The 17,759-nt window shown below is 43.2% G+C and overlaps 2 protein-coding genes across 2 annotated transcripts in view; both read left to right on the forward strand.

Moving 5' to 3' along the window:
* hoxb3a (homeobox B3a) overlaps positions 1-17,759 on the forward strand; it is a 58,548-nt gene that overhangs the window by 2,192 nt on the left and 38,597 nt on the right. The window contains exons 2-3 of the mRNA XM_044050658.1: positions 9,238-9,314; positions 11,112-11,506. The gene's annotated coding sequence lies outside the window, so the exon portion shown is untranslated. The remainder of the gene's footprint in view (positions 1-9,237; positions 9,315-11,111; positions 11,507-17,759) is intronic.
* Positions 3,077-7,476, forward strand: hoxb4a (homeobox B4a). The gene is made up of 2 exons (XM_044050662.1): positions 3,077-5,288; positions 6,925-7,476. The coding sequence occupies exons 1-2, from the start codon at positions 4,766-4,768 to the stop codon at positions 7,227-7,229; spliced, it is 828 nt and encodes a 275-aa protein (XP_043906597.1). The 5' UTR covers positions 3,077-4,765; the 3' UTR covers positions 7,230-7,476.

Consider the following 17,759-nt stretch of genomic DNA (forward strand, 5'->3'; position numbering starts at 1 on the left):
ATAATAATAATAATAATAATAATAATAATAATAATAGTAATAATAATAATAATAACAACAACAATAACAATAATAATAGTAATGATAATACGTAATAAATAGTTGTATACATATAATTCTATGAATAATTATTACCTAAATTATATAAATATTAGATATTTAATCCCAGTTAATCCGTCTACATTTTTCTTCCGCATCATCTCTGCCGAGTTTGTGAGAAAACACGCTGGTCAAAGAAGAACACAATAATAATTACAAAACCTTGTAAATTATGATTTTGTTTTAAGTCATGCTCTCTTCCGCCCTCCTGCACATGTTATTGCTTTTTATTATTATTCTGTCCAAACAACACACAGGGACAAAAACAACAGCTTTGTTTGTGCTTTGTTGCTGTTTGCGCTTTAAACTGGGAACTGCGTGACCCGCAATAAAAAAAGACACTTGTTCGTCCCACTCAATGCGTCCAGGGATTATGTCATCCAGCAGGTCAACTGTCTCTGGAGTCTCTGTGTGTGTGTGTGTGTGTGTGTGTGTGCAGATGATATTACAGATACAATGTTGCAGCTCTTTTGCGCTTCACTTTGCAGACAGGTTCAGGTTCATGACGTTTAAACAGACGGACATTTATTTCTATTCCAAACAGTCACACACAAAAAAACACAATTTAACCTTTTTTTTTTTTTTCTTGATCATACAGCTCTACATTTTTATTTTTGCTCTTTGCTCTCCTTTTCCTTGTTTCTCCTGTTTGGTCTTATCTTGTCAGTAAATCTTTGGTCTGCATTACCTGTAGCCGGAAACAGTGGGCCTCCCTCCGTGCAGCTGAATGGCTGCTACTGACAAACTTGACAGAGAGGTGGGCGGGAGGAAGTGTCGCAGTCAGACTCAACACACCTTGATAGATACCTGAGATGACCCGAGGGCAGAGCGCGAGGTCAAGGTGACGCAAGTGTTGGCCCACACCTGCACACGAGAGACAATGGATAGAATAGAATAGAATAGAATAGAATAGAATAGAATAGAATAGAAAATAATGTAATTCATTGTATCGTCATATTGGGGAAATAGGCAGGTTCCTGTTCTGCAAATCAAACATACAATACAAAATAAAAGCCCAAACAAACAATCAAATCAGCATGAACAAAGACGGTAATAGAAGATTACGCATAGCCAAAAAAGAAGAGGAACGAAAATGAATGAACAACATGGCGGATCACATTACTGACTGCACATAAAACACAACAATAGCGTTTGAAATGAAAAATGGAGTGTTTGAAAGCAGAAGTATTGTTGCTTTAATATTGTAAGTTAGTGTGTGTGCAAACAATAAAGGGTCTAGCAGCAAGAAATTAAATTAAATGGCACATTTACTAAATATTACTAAAAATAAAATAAAATCAGGTGGATTGAGGGGTTGAGTGACTACAGTGACTGCGTCCTCAGGTTCCCATGCTCTCTGCCTTTCTTTGTGGTCTCGTCTCGTGATGTATGGGCAACTTTTAAAAGGAAACGGAGAACAGCAATATTGCCTGCAGCGGGCAGGGAGTGTCGGTGTCACAAAATCAATGTGGGAGCAGCGCGGGAGCAGATAGAAATGACAGGGAGGAAAAAAATATAAAAGCATTTGTACGCGGAAAGCTTCAGAATGCACCAGCGCCTTTTCTCGCGTGTGTAACATTACAAATCAATCACATGGAAACCATAGTCAGAGGCGGAATATGTTAGCAATTGAAAGGGAAGGAGGTTTTGTTTAGCTTTTTTTGTTCATGTTTGTTTCGGATTATTTTTTTTTATATATATATATTTATCGAAAGAAAAAAAAGAAAAATGCTGATTAAATGTAGAAGCTTTTAATTGAGTTAAAAAATGGGACAGAGAGCTCATGGATTCATTTGGTTATTGCTCCATCCATTCTTCAGTCTCGTCCCTCTGAAGTATTTCTGATAGAAGTGCGTTTGCTCGTGCCAAAGCCATTTGTCTTTCTCCATGTGTCCATCCTACTAAAACAAAGGCTGGAGCCTTTTTGAAATAAATATATACATCTTTAACCGACATTACCTTTAGTGTAATCCGTGAAGAGAAAACTGATGTTTTTGAATAAAATAAACCCATAACTGAGGCCTGTTGTTCCAAGGATAATAGTTTGTTACTGTCAAACTAAAAATATTTAACATAACGTATAGGTTTTATATCATACACGATTTCCCTTTTTATTATGAAAACCTATGATATTGTCTCTTTTGCTTTTTACTCTATATATGAGAAATGCGTGGTTTCAAAGGCCTGTCTGCGGGCCCTGGAGTGTTTTCTTTTTCCTTTTTTAATTTCCCCTTCTTACAAGGTTTTCTTCGTTGCCACTCAGTCACCCAAGAAGTGTTAGAGCCCTTTAGCTCCCAGTTCCCCCGCTAACAGCGAGGAAACAGCATAGACAGATGGAAATATCCCGGTGTGGCCCCATGCGCGACAGCGACTTTATGAAAGCAATACCAAGTGCATCGACGGCGTGAGCACGCGCCTCCAGAGAGCCACTGTCTTCTATATCTACCCTGTAGATCCGGATTTGTGTAAAAATCATTAAAACAATCACAAATTCGCTTCTAGGGGAGTATATAGTGGATTTACACCCAGCGGCAGCGATGGATCAGACACACACAGATTCTCAGTGACGTGAAGGCCTGCAGCTCTTATTACTAGTTTTACGCCTTTAAAAGCTGCGTGGTTGTGTTTTATTTCATATTTTAGGTTTAAATTCGATTTTTGACGAGTAAGAACACGAAAATAAGACGAGAAAGTTGTTATTTTACGATAACAGACATATTCCACGGTGCATTTTCTCTTTATTCTTTGGATATCTATGATTTGACTTGATCGGCGGTGTCTATTCTGCTTAGAAATTGTCTTTTTTCACCATAAAACGTCATACTTTTAAAAGCTAAACTCCAGGCTCCACGATGAACTGGAGTGTTTTGTCTCTCTCTCTTTATTTATTAGAAGTCCTGGTGAAAAATGATGCGGTCGGCCTGCTGAAAACGACGAGGGGGTGGGTGGAGGTGGTATGGGGAGGGAGCAGGGCTGCTGCTGCTGGTGGTGGGGGGGTCGATTTAGGAGACGGTCAATTTTCTCGAAACAAAGGATTGGATATCTCCATCATCTTGCCTGCAGTGTGTGTCTGTACCTATACAGTGATAAGACTGGGGAGAATGAGCAGCAGCAGCAGTTGCAGCTTTTTGATTAAAAAAAAAAACTTGTGTACTCTTCTGTTCACCTCAATCCTGTATGTTTGCAGTGAATATTTACATTTATATACACATATGCATATATAAATACATAGCTGGGTGCCTTGTCCTGATGTTTGACGGACAAATACAGATTATCGTGGCATAAAAATGAGGATTACTGCAAGAAATGTGAGTATGGACAACACGAGTGGGCTGCGTCTTTACGCACGTGTGCGCTCCAGGTTTATAATGGACAGAAAGTGACACGCAGGGTGTGTGTGTGTGTGTGTGTGTGTGTGTCTGTGACAATGTGTTAGTACTTGAAATGTTGCTGTCGCGGTTGGGGGGTGAATTCACTGCAGGAGGACAAAAACAAAGAGGTTCTGTGGCTCAAGGGCAACACAACAAAAAAGGCAGGCGCGTGGACTTGTTATGCTGCAGTTGTTAATATCACTGAGTGTGTGTGTGTGTGTGTGTTTGTGTGTGTGTGTATTCATTCATTAATTCGTGCAAGGCAAAAAAACAATAACACATAAAGGCTGAGGCTAAATTACTATGCAAGTGGAGTTAAATGAAGAAGGGCGCGCCTGCTGGCGTCGTTTTTTATATATATACTATATACATATATAAATAAATATAAGAGTAGTAAACGGTGCTTGACTCTCATTCTTAATGCAAAGGTCTGCTCCCGTGATTTAGGAGGCCGCGCAACCTGAATTAGTTGATGAATTTTCTATCGATCCTCAACAAGGCCAGATTTATCTCTGACACGGTCGCTGCTGCTGCTGGGTGGCGCCCGAGTCAGGCCACTCATCCCCACTCCACGTTATTAGCGTTTTAAAAGCAGCAGTGGTGGAAAAAAGAGAAGGAAAGAAAGGAAAGAAGAAAAAAAAAACTTTGGCAATCAGCTCCCTACACACACCCAATAAATATATACACACAGACACGCGCAGGAGGCGCCACGAGCCTCCTCAAGCGCTTTCTCTCTGCTGTTTCTTCTCTCTCTCTCTCTCTCTCTCTCTCTCTCTCCCTCTTTATTTGAAGTTAGAGCCAGACTCTTAATAAGAGGGAGAGGGAGGACTGACTCTCATCTGTGCTGCAGCCTGAGTTCACGCGCGGCCTCGAGAGCAAAATACAAGCTGATTTGTTTTATTTTTGTTTTTATTTATTCCTCAGTGTGTATGTTTGTTTTGTGTGTTTGAAGCGCGTGGGCAAACAGGCTATAAAAGGAGAGTTGTGCATATGGAGAGAGGGGGGAGGCATTGGGGGGAGGTTATTGTAAGAGTGAATGCCAACAAACTGAGGCCATATGATAATGCGCGTGCGGGGGGCTCTGTATATGCTTAATCCCATTTCCTTATCCGGGGTTTGTCCCGGAGGCGCGCCCATTGGCCGGCTGCCGTCACGTGGCTCCTTAACTTTGTTCACTTGACAGAAAAGTAGGAGGGTTCAACGGAACAGGAATAACCGAAGAGTAAAGGGATGAGATATAAATTTTAGTTATATATTTTCCGAGTCGGTGCAATTCCACAAAAAGACTGAAATTAATGGCCATGAGCTCCTATTTGATCAACTCCAACTATGTGGACCCGAAGTTCCCACCGTGCGAGGAGTACTCACAGAGCGACTATCTGCCCAGCCACTCTCCGGACTATTACAGCTCTCAGAGGCAGGAGCCTGCCGCTTTCCAGCCGGACTCCGTCTACCACCACCACCACCCACAGCAGCAGCAGCAGCAGCAGCAGCAGCAGCAGCAGCAGCAACAGCAGCAGCAACACCGCGCACATGCCCCGAACCACCAGCCACAGCACCGAGGCGAGCCGCCCTACACGCCGTGCCAGCGTGCAGCGCAGCCCGCCTCGGTTGTGATGTCCCCTCGGGGTCACGGGTTGCAGACCACCCCAGTCCCGGAGCAGAGTCACCGCTGCGACTCGGTGACACCCAGCCCGCCTCCGCCTCCGTCCTGCGGCCAAACGCCCCATAGCCAAAGCACTTCTTCTTCCCCCGCGAGCACACGCAACAAGGACCCCGTAGTCTACCCGTGGATGAAGAAAGTCCATGTAAACATCGGTAAGTGCTGCATGCAAACTTCTTTTCCCCCTTTCTCTCTCTCCCTCTCTCGACCTCCTTCTCTCTCTCTTTCTCGTTGCGCCTCCGTGCTTTTCGTGCGCACTGTCTGAATCTCCAGCTTCCCCTCCCTGGTTTCTGATAGAAGTAGAAGAGTAGCCCTTGGGTCAAGATTTACGGTCGTCTGTTTGCAGGGCCAATATAATTACACCCCCCATAAATTTTTATTACACCTCTGCGCTGAGGTGCCTTTGTGAAGTCCGATCTCGGGCTCGTCTGCTCTAATACCTTCGCCTTATGACAACTCGGAGCGAGCCCATAAGTTAGATTTTATGCTTTGGTAATTTGATTTTAAGTGGTCGGGCTGTATAAACGGTGTACTTTACTCTGTCGAAGCCTATTCCTTCCCCACTCGTTGTTCCATGGGAGGGAAAGTTTTATGGCAGCTGAAATATTCATGTTTATGGAGCCGGGCCGTAAAACACCGATGTAACACAGAAGAGCTCCCAGTCTCTTATGGCGTGTCTCTCTCTCTGTGATGATATAATAGACTCGCTGCCTTTCTTTTTTTTTATTTGGTGTATTTGGATAATGGTGGGAGCTCAGATTCGCGGGACGACCACGACTTTTGCAAAGTCACCGTGCTTTCTTTCACTCCACCTGTTTACTCGGTAAGAAACATTGTAATGTCGTTCATTTTCGTCCTCTTTTTAAATGCTTTGTCCTTTTCGTTTTATTTACACTCGCGTGTTTGCTTTGCGACAGTCCCGTGGTAGTTTGTCGTGGAATTGTTGTCGAATCACCACTGCCCTTCCCTTGTGTAGCTGCTCGAGCTACTGCTTGCACACCCCCTCCTTCCCTTTCCACTACCTCTCCTCCTCACCACCACCACCTTTATTCCCGACCAGTTTACACAAGACAGGCACTGCTCCTATAACATCCCTTTAGCCCGGTGGCATCTGTGCGTAAAATCACCAGAAAGGGAAACGCGGACGCGCTTTCTTTGCGTTTCAGTGCGTTTTTAAACAGTTCCCTTGTTGCGTTTGCCTGAACGTGTTTTTTTCAAAATGTAACCTTTAAACGCAACCATGGCCTCTATTTATTCTCACATCCCAATATATGTACACGTGCACAGGCGTCAGCTTTGGCTGCCTTTGTTCCAATATCATGGCGTGGAAAAACAAATATTCAGAGCAAAGGTTACACTGTCGCTTTAGGTCAATCACTGTGGCCATATTTCTCGTCGATGCACGGTCATGTTACAGTGTTACAGTGACATCGTATCTTCACGTGGTGGTTTAACGTTTTCAGTAATGGAAGTTCTCATGTTAAATCCACATTATAGGGGCCATTAGATGACACAGCCTGCGCGTTTTAGTAGCCAAACTCTTATAATTCTACTTGCACGAATGGGAGTTTTGCTTGGAGAAGAAAAGCATCGGGGAATTGTAAAACGGGCAAGAATAACCAGAATTAGCAACATCACAACAACATACATAGATTTATAGTAGACTGTAAATAATGGAAACGCGTTATAGTAGCCTACATTGCGTGTTAGGCTACTACTGTTATTATCATTATGCTTAATGGTTGGTTGTTTTCTTCACTGGCTGATGATTCCCCTCACTCGTTCCCACAGTGAATCCAAACTACACGGGTGGAGAGCCGAAGCGGTCGCGGACGGCCTACACGCGCCAGCAGGTTCTGGAGCTGGAGAAGGAGTTCCACTACAACCGGTACCTGACGCGCAGGCGCAGGGTGGAGATCGCGCACACGCTGTGTCTGTCAGAGCGGCAGATCAAAATCTGGTTCCAGAACCGGAGGATGAAATGGAAGAAGGACCACAAGCTGCCCAACACCAAGGTCCGCTCCGGGACAAACAACAACAACACAAACTCCCAGGCTATAACAGGTTCACAGAACCGCTCCGCTGGACCACTATAGCCCGACACTATACTATTTCTTTTTTTTTGGCCACTCTTTTGTCTCACGTGTGTTTTTCCTATATATCCACTTCTTAAAGTGAACAGTACCGAACCGGCAGCCACGCTTGTAACCACCGGAACTTGCACTTTGGACCGGAATAACGCTTTCACCCTGGAGGGGAGGGATGTACAAGGATGTATGGATGGATGTGTGGATGTGCCCCCTGCTGTGCTCATGTTACACACTATATATAATAATATGACGTGGGAGGGTGAAGAGGGAGATTTCCCTCCATTCACAGAAAAAAAGAACATAACAAGTATTATAAAGAGAATGAAATGAAGAAGGAGACAAAATGAAAAAAAAAATGCTGTCAAGCCGCCATTCCCTCTGTCTCTCCTCTCTCTGTCTTTTTATACCTCCCTCTCTTCTCTCTGAGGTAGGCATATGCTTGTGTGTGTTTCTATGTGTGTGTGGTTCCTGTCCTTCATTTTTTTCTATCTGATACTCTCTTCTTCTTTTTTTTTTTTGGTGAAGATGGATCCTCGTTTTCATCTTTAATCATGCCAAACTCGGCTCTCATTTGTCATGTTTACTCTGCGGGTACAAAGCGAGAGAAAAAAATCAGAGGGGGTGAAACCGCGGCTCTGCCCATTACCCTCTGCATCCCCCACACACACACACACACACACTCCTTCTCCTCGTCCTCCCACTGCCACCAACACCACTCAAACACTCACCCGCGCGCGCGCAATAAATAATAAATGGAGCCCTCCTTGCGTCAAAAAGAAGTATTCACACACACACACTCATCTGCCCTGTGATATCCGCCGTTATAACTGTATGTTTGTTTGTTTCACGCGCCTATAGATGTTTTTGTGTATTATTATAATTATTGTTGAAAAATATCTTCCGTTAGAATGACGCGCGCGCGCTCGTGTGTGTGTTGTTGAGGACGGGCGAAAAAGTGCAGAGATTTCACGCCACGCACGCACCAAACAGGGTTTTTATTATTATTATTATTTTGAATGGTTCTAATTATTATTATTATTATGAAGCTGCCTGAAAACAAAAGGACACTTATCTATTCAAACCAAAATCCCAGCACTCATGCGCGCGCGCACACTCACACAGCATCAGAACAACACTATAAACGCAGCACTATACAATGTAACTACCTATTACCTCAGCTGTACTTATACATGAATATAAATTATATTATTCTAATTATTATTTTTTATTTTAATTTCGCTCACTCGTTGAATGAAGTGACAGCTTTTTCCGAGCTTTTATATTTTTTTAAAAGATGATGTGACGAGTTATTTTGGTGATGATGATAATAATAATTCTAATTGTTGTTGCCTGCAATGCAAATACAAAGCGCTAGTTCATTTCTTCTTTGTGAAAGAAACAGTAGTTATTTAATTAAAAGTGAGACGGTTCTGGTCAGAATAGTCAGGAGCCTTTTATTACTGCATGTGCGAATGTTTATTTTTTATTTGTTTTTATTTTCCATCTTTCTTTTCTCTGCACATGAAATGCGCGCACACTTTTGTTTATGTCTTTCCTCCTTTCTTATTCTGCAAGTGTAATGTTGTTGTTTTCTACATTCCAAAGATCAAATGATGATGATGATGATGTGTGATAACTAATAACGGTATTGTTGAACACGTGTTACCTCCCCTGATGTATGTGTGTAAGTTGCTCCTTTCTCTGCCTATGCCCACTCAGTGTCTATATACCTTCGTATTATTTGTAAATAGCCTATTGAAATTTAAATAAAATGACTAAAAATGTCGTATTTTCTGGCCTGTTTTTCTCTCAAAATCACATTTTTTTGAACCCCCTAAATGTATAATTTCGTAAAAAAATAACTATCTTTCTTCGCTTTACAGCAGCACTCCCTCGTGCTCTGTCTCTTCTCATTGCAGGCTGTTTGTATTTATTTTTTCCCCACGTGCACATACAATAAATAATTGAATTGAATTGAATTCTAATGTTTTTTGTTTAATTTTTTGCTCAACAGACGCACATCAGCGAGCTGACGTGAGAAATTCCGGAGCCCTTTGGATGATTAATCTATCCCGGCCTTGACTGATCCTGGTACATTACGTCCTGTAATCTCGTTTTAAATCACACAGAACGTCCCTCCGTTTCACTCCCGTTCTCCCGTTAATTTAACGGCTGCTCGGGCTCGCGCGCATCGGTCCGACAAAGAGTGTGGGGCACCCTTATCCCTCCTCTTACTCCTCATCCTCCTCCTCTTCTGGTTTTGAATTTTAAAAAATCCAAAAACAATTAAATAGCATCTTGGTAATCTTTTAACGCTTTAATGAGTGGGATTTTTGCCCACGCTTCTCCTTGTACCGTGGCACCGTATGTGTGTTTTATTTTATTTTTTTTTCACACATTACACAAAGGGGAGCAGGCCGGTGCCATAGCTCAAACCCTGACAACCAAATAGATAATCAACAAGACGAATGGCTTCTTTTGTGAGGCGCGGCTCCCGTATTAATTTTCATTTTCTTTTCTTACAGCAGGTATCGAAAAAATATAGAGCAAGAAGGAGGGGGAGCGAGAAAATAGCATTCCTCTCCATGAACTTTAAACAAAAAAAAAGCCGTGCCCCCCAAATTGGTCCGCTCGCATTTCTCGGCCCAGAGAAGATTCCCTATTACTTGTTGGTTGATTTCTCCCTGGGCTTCTTGCCACAGAGACTCCCTCGGCCCATTTATCTGTTTTTCTTCCTATTTATGAAAGGCTCCTGCAGCAAAAAGCGCCCTCCCATCAAACTGTATACTTAGATGTGCTCAAACGCACACACACACACAAATTCTGCACCATAATGCGTAAAAGTGTGTAAGGACGCACGAGGACTGTAGCCCCAAGCTTGTAAAACACCATTTACACACATTATTATTATTATTATTATTATTATTATCATTATTATTATTATTATTGTTATTATGTTCATGAGCCTCTGAGTCACAATGACGAGTCACTCCATTTCCCCCCACTATTGTGAAGACAATAAGGTTGAGTACGACGAACACACACACACACACACACACACACACCTGCATTTCCATCCATTTTAAGACTTGCATTGTCTTCCATACATTTGGACAGCCTACACCAAGACCCTTTCCCTAACCTTGACCTGAACACAACTCGAATCTTAGTCCTAAAATCTCAACCAGTTCCTCGCAAATTAGGTTCTGGCTCGTTAGGATCAGGTTTTGGTGTCCGACTACTGGTCCTGACAAGATGAGTGTTTATGGCAGAAAAAAAAAGGTCCTAAAGAGTTAACAAACACACACATACAAACCCCCACAGGCGCTGCGTCTCTCCCCACATAATATTTGTATCACAGTGCTGTAATTTTCTTCCATACACGCGAAATTTCCAATATTGGAGCATCTAAACACATCACCCCCACCCCCAAACACACACACACACACACACGTGCACTCTCACATATAGTGCTTGCACAATAACCCCTAAATCCCCTTGAGCGTTTACAATGTGGTTTAAAATAAATGGATTTGCGTGCGAGGTGACACCGCGTACAATAAAATCTATACCAAGGAGTCCTAATTCTTTTTTTTTGAGCCACCTTTATCAGCCAGGGCCTTCTGCTGTTTCTGTGAATGGGAGCAGGGGTTTTGTTTATGCGTAAGAAAGCCCACCACCATCACCATCACCATCACCACCACCACCACACGATCCACTGAAATAAAAAAGGTTCACAGCCATTATTTGGACAGGGCAAAGGGGGACAGCACCTCAAGAAAAATGCGAGAATTATACAAGAAGGGGAAAAAAATCATTAATCACGTGTTCTTCTTTTAACACTTCTTCTCCGTCTTCTTCTTTCTTCCCCTTTTGTCCTCCCGACAGCCGCACACAAGAGCCTTCTGCCAGGAGACGCAGAGGGCAAGGAACAGAGGGACAGACAGACACAGAAAGAAAGAAAAAAAAGAAGAAGAAGACGTCTCGGGAAGACACTTGGAAGACACCCCCAACCCCCCCACCACCACCACACACACACATGCAGACATAAACACTTGTACACACACACCTCCCCCTTCCCACGCATCAGAAAGCTATTTTTTACACCCCACAAATATCCCACCATAAGAAAAGAAGAAAAAAGTTTTTTTTTCTTTTCCTCTTTCATTGGAAAGAAGAAAATCCCTGCAGAGAAACTCTCAACTAACCAGTCGGAGAGTTTTCCCCGCGAGGGCAGAGGGAAGACGATGGCCCACAGGTCGCTCAGAGGACCGGCGTCCAAGGTAAGAGACACAGAGAATGAGAGGGACATGGAGAGGGAAGGAGGCCTGGGAATTTCATTTCTGCCTCTGCAGGCAAACGCTACTGTGCCTGTTTTTCTTTCTTTTTTATGGTTTTATTGCCCCCCGTGCGCATTTGGCGAGGTCAGGCGAAGGGGGCATTTACGGCCGTGGGGGCTTTCATTCTGTAGGCTGCGTTGTTTGTGTTGTAAGGTAAAGAGAGAGGGAGAGTGTGTATGTGGCTTTTGTTGTGCTGTTTTCTGTTTTCTCCCGAGTTTGTGCAACTGTGGTGTCACCTCAGTGTCTGTCACTCACTCACGAGGCCTGCAGCTCCTTCCCCTGCGGCATCTGCTCTCGTGCGTAAAAGGCGGCCAAGTATGCGCGTCTTTTGCGCATGCGTTTATTTCTTTATATATTTCTTTATTTCTTTATTTCACTTGCTACCAGCTTGACATGATGGCACAGAGGCTTCTTGGGTACAGTGTGGAGGAAGTCACTCAGGCAATATAATCGATTACTTAATACATATTATTTATTTGAAAAAATAGTGTTATTACTTCACCCATCACTTGGCGTCAAAGTTGAGTTTTGCAAATGTAACCAGAAACTTTATTTTGCTGAATCCACTTTATTTAAACAGAATTTGCAAAATGCAGAACTGCAAACATGGAAGACTCAGAAAGAATATTAATACATTAAGAATTTATAGTATCTCTAAGTGTTACTGTTTTCTTTCTTTACTCTGTGACCTGCCACGACGTCCCGCGTGGACACGTCATCATAAAATAGCGTCTGATGCTCTAACAACGCAATTACTCAGCTCTGCATTGCTTGGTAATTGTAATAAATTACTGTAATCCCTTTACTAGTTAAAGTAGTAATCCACTACTGGGTAACACATTACTGACCAACATTGTAGGTCCGCTCCTGTATAATTGCACGTGGAGCTTATAGAGCATTGTTTTCTTGTCTGCACGTGTTTCCGTTGTTGCAGTTGTGGTTCAAGGTGTTTACATGTATATAGCTTTTAATGAGCTACTGTGGTGCTTGTGCGCGCGCGCGCATTTTTGTCGGCCAGGTGCAACCAAGCCGCAGAGACCCGCGTGGATATGAGTAATAATACGGTTGAGGGGAGGGTTGAATAAGAAAAATTAAAAGAACTGGGTTGGGGGGAAGCACTGGTTAATGGATACTCTCTCAGTTGTTTGCCTCGAGAACAAACGATCGGAGCAGCTTTTTCCAAATGAACTGCGAACGATCGCGGGTCGCCATGTGCGCTCAGGCCTCCTGTATCTGCTGAGCCGAGCAGGAAACGCACTCACTCCTGGTTGACCTCTTCAGAAATCAATTTTCCTGGAATTAAAAAAAGAAGAAGGAGGGAGGGAGGGAGAGAAGGGGAGTCGGGTCAGGGCGTTGCGTGGAGGAGAAACAAATGGCAGAAATATAAGAGGCAGGTATCGAAGGAAAGGCGGAGGAGGAGAAGAGAGAAATCGATGGTCATGCAGGATGATGAGCGGAATGGCCAAGCTGCGGCCGCTCACAGGCTGAGGGTTCAACCAGGGGACAGGGTTTTCTGACCGATGAGGTCCACTGGCTCTGAAGCCAACAGGCTGACCCCGAGCCCACACCAGTCCCACCCCCCGCTCCTGGTTCCCCCTTGACCTCGCAAGACTGCTAGACCCTCCGCTCCCTCGGACATTCCTAGACCTCCGGGGCCCCCGGGCCACTTAGTCATAACAACTAAGTTCAGGCCACTGTAAACCGAGGGCAGCGCGCAGAGATGTCTCTGCTGCCTCTCTCTCTCTCTCTCACACACACACACACACACACACACAGACAGACAGACAGACAGGCCGAAGCACCCGGGCAGGGGTCAGCTGCAGGACACTGCTACACGGGGGAAGAAGAGGGTGAGACTTGGCTGCAGTGCAACAAGACACAGAAGAGCTGTGGAAATGTTTCCCCTGGCCTCCCATGACACGATGATGTTCACGATCCTAAATCCTGCTCAGAATAAACGTCATCATTTGTGTTATCAGGTCTTCTGTTTTAATGTGTTTACATGAGGTTTTGAATTATTGTGTCAATCCAACAAAAAGTGGACTTTTGAAATACATGTAAACTTGTTACAAAATACTGAAATAACGCAATACCTGTTTATTGAAATGCAGTTGATCTGCGTTACTTTGACTCCACTACACTAGGTGGTGATATGGCCCTTTTCTGCTTGTTTGACTTATTATGGCAAACCAAGCTAGCAGTTCACATCAAGCACCATTTCCTGTCTTTCTACCATCCATGAACGTAATAATAATAATACACAGAGTATAATCCCGGTCAACTCATCCGTTACTAAATGCCCCAGCCTGTTGTCTTCTTCCATATATCGTCTTCTTCTACTATTTCCAGGTCAAATCTTAGGCTTGGGTTTGCGTTATTGTAGTTCATCTCCTGATGACATTCTCTGGTGGGTGAGTCTGACTTTTTACTACTTTTAATTTTGATAAAGTAGCATTTCATTTTGACTATCTCATGCAAACATACTTTTACACAACGAGACCTAAACGGGCCTCAGCAGTTTTTTGCATCGTCCACAAATCCAACCTCCTTGGGGTTTGGAAGACGACGACAACAGCAAGAAAAACATGCCAACAAAAACACACCCGACTGAATTCATGCTCTGTTAGCTTAATGTTTTGTATACTTTGAAGTTAATGGATGGTAGAAAAACACACAATGATACTTGAAATGGTACCAAATAGCCACCAGCTAAAGTTGATTAGGTCTGTGACGCATTAGGTCAACCATAAAACACGTGATACTAACAAGCTGAAAGCAGTCATTTCGCCACCTAATGGAACGGAGGCGTGAAAACGTTGTGTAGTGTATGGGTGTGATGCACTCGGCATCGAAGGAAGGCGTGTTCTGTTGAGGCATTTACCTGTGTGACTTGGTATGAAAGGGTCAGGATGACAGTATGTACACAGACTGAGTGCTCAGTGTAAACAGAGCCTGCACCTCCTCGTTTTCCTATAAGGCTGCAGTGTGTGGTCTCTTTCACCGCCGGGCATCTCTACACATACTTGTTTGGTTGAAAAATCAGGATGTGACACTCATTTTGATTGAATCATTCAAATCAAACGGCACAGACGACTGATATTTTGCTGTAAATGTGTGCAGTTCTCTTACCACTATTGACTAAAGTGCTGGTGGCTGCTGGTCGTGTTCCAGCCTGGTAATGTGACCTCCAGCTGGGAGAGGTGGTGTGTGTGAGTGTGTGTGTCTGTCTGTGTTGGGCCAGTACTGATTAATCAAAGGAACAGTGGCATATGGGGAAAATGCTGTTGGCCACTTTTGTCCCACTGTGCCCTCTTTTGCTGCTGTAAAATGCTTCCCATATGCAGCGTATGGCCCCTTCATTTCCCTCTTTAAATTCCTCCAAGGTCTCCTAAAACATCTGTAGTGTTACTGATGCAATCTCTTGCAACTTGCAGGGTCCTCTCCTGGGTCCATCATCATCCTGTCCTTCTGGGTGTGTTGTCTTGTTCAGCTGTGAGACTCTGCTCAAAATCACACAGCTTTGTTTTCATTTTTCGCTCGGCGTCCATTCATGTCTGCACCATATGCATGGTGTGCTGTGATGGTGGCATCAAAAACATCAATCTACAAGTGAATAATGTTTCATTTTTAGACCATACGGTTTACCTTATGGTTTTTGCAAACCAGGAGAAACAACATGCAAAATTTGATTGTTTCATTTTGGTGAACTTGTCACATCAGCATTTCTGACGCGACATCATCCACTAACAGAGGTGGAGGGTTTGTTTGTGTAAGTTTTTTTTTTTATTGGCGCACACTTTGGTGTTTGGAAGACGTAACATTGTGTTTTGGGGAGAGGACCAATGCTTCCCAAAGACTGGGTCGGGACCCACAGATGGGTCACAAAGATGTTTGTTGGGGTCCTCGAACAAATGTGCACAATGTTGCCACAGATTTATGTGCATATGTGTTTAAATGTCATGAATAAAATGCTGCTGTAATCAATATAACAAACATCTACATATATGGATGGAAATCATTAACGTATTTGGCTCATGACTGTTTGCCATCTTTGCCAACACTGGGCTAAACCAAACACATTTATAATCATCTCCTTCATTTTTGCCATAAGTGCCTAAATCACTGCACGCCTGTATGTGTGACTGTGTAATTTTGATTTATGAGCGCACATACAATTCCAAGAAACATGATCCTGGGAACTGGGTCCAAGCTTTGTTGAGATCACACCTGAGGAGGATCAAAGTAGGCACCATAATCTAGCTTACTCAGCATACAGTCAGCCTATGGTAGACACACACATCTTATATGGTGCAGTAAATTGAAGTTCTTCTTTGAGAACCTGTAGCTAGCTCTGCAGATTGATATCAGTTCCCTTTTGAATTCCTTGTTAAAAACGGGAACTAAACAAATCTGGCATCCCATTGATTTTGGATCCATCTTGTGAAATTTGTTCAGCGTTGAAAACATGTATATTTAGGCTTATGGGTGTTCAATCTAAAGCTCTAAAGCCTCAGCATTGTCATTATAGTTGTTTATGATGAATCTGCAGTGTAGATCAAAAGTCTTGCACAGTGCAGACACTTTGATTGACGCTGTGGTGCGACACATGTGGTTAAAGCTGCCCCCTGCGGAGTTTCAGCTGCAGAACATTGAAGTGTCTGATCACTTCCATGTTGTTTTTGTCTTCATTATTCTCTAAGAGGACCAGCGTATACTGTATCAGCCTGTGCAGCATGCAGTCAACAGGATCATGTGTTGTGAGAACCACATGTAAGGCCGAGTTTCCTGTTTTATGTGTGCAGACGTGCAGACTGTGACCGTATTTAAGTGTTTGTGCCACTGTTGGCAGAAATATGGGTGAAAAGCATTTTCTGGTTATAAATGTGGTTGTTCTTCGGCAGAAAACGCATGGATGTTTTTTGAGGGTTAGAGTTAATCTTGTCTTCCAAACGGGATGAAATCATCATCCTATGACAGCCTGCAAATCTTTCAACATTTGGTCTGGAACGGTGGTCTGCTGCTTGGTGGACAGCTTGCAGATGTCTCACACTCTTTGTCTCTATTAGCGCTTTCACACCAGCAAGCACTTTTTTCAGGATCTGGACCAATGTATTTTCAGTGTGAATACAGTAGTCCGTTCGAATTTTGGTTTGGAAACCGCAACGATGCCTCAGCCATGCCGTGTTGTATGTGGATCTGATGTGGATCAGATTGTGGTGTGTATACGCGTGCATCACAAGTCTCAGAATGAACTATTTTGACGTGCAGCATTGTCAAATTCTCCAGAAGCAGAAACAGAAGAGGACGCTTCACTTCTGTTTCAGTAGTAAACAAACGTTGGATGTGTCTTCTCGTCTGATGCTTAATGGTTAACGTCTAATGTCTAATGGTTAACTTGGATCATCCAGTTAACCTAATCTGCATGTTCCTCCCACAAAGCCGGAAAACCCAGAGAAAACCTGTATATCGTGGCCTTTACATATCAGAGAGGATATAGGATAGATAGACTGGTTAGAAAGAGGGTTCTTCTAAATTCAGATGTTTTAAACTTTAGGTCAAAGTCACATGATAGTAACAACTGGAACTGCTTGCTCCGGTTTGTTCATTTGGGCTGCAAAGGCATTATTGTACATAAAAAGCATATTAGGCATTTTGTCAACAAAAGTGTTATTTCAGAGTCTAAAATAACAGTGTTTGGTTTCCATAAAGCCTTAGAATATACTCATGTACCATAAACCCTGTAAAGTCAAACATTTCCCATGGTCTGACGAAATGCTTTGTTATCCCGGGAGAGCGTGCTGGCACAATAATGGCCTTTGAAGGCAACTTGAAACCATTTCTCTTCTGGTCTTCATGCAAAAACGCACAAATAACATAACAAATGAGAATACGTGAGAAAATGTGATGCAGAAAATGCATTTACCCCGTGAACCAGATTGATATTCTGTGCACCCAGGCAACCATTTAACAACATAAGTCCATCTATAGCTTTAATTGATTCGTACACAAACCCCAGTAGCAGTAGTTTGTAAAGTTTCTCAGCCTGAAACCTTGAACCGACTAAATCTAATTGTGCAGTGAGCTCATGCAGGTTCATTAAAAACATGCTTGTTAAATGAAGCCCCCTGCTGCTCTGCTTCTGCATATAAAAGCCCACTGAGCTCTTCGTTAGTGAGGGCACACATTAGTGTTACAG

The sequence above is a fragment of the Solea senegalensis genome, linkage group LG19, assembly GCF_019176455.1.
Source record: "Solea senegalensis isolate Sse05_10M linkage group LG19, IFAPA_SoseM_1, whole genome shotgun sequence".
Taxonomy (NCBI): Eukaryota; Metazoa; Chordata; class Actinopteri; order Pleuronectiformes; family Soleidae; genus Solea; species Solea senegalensis.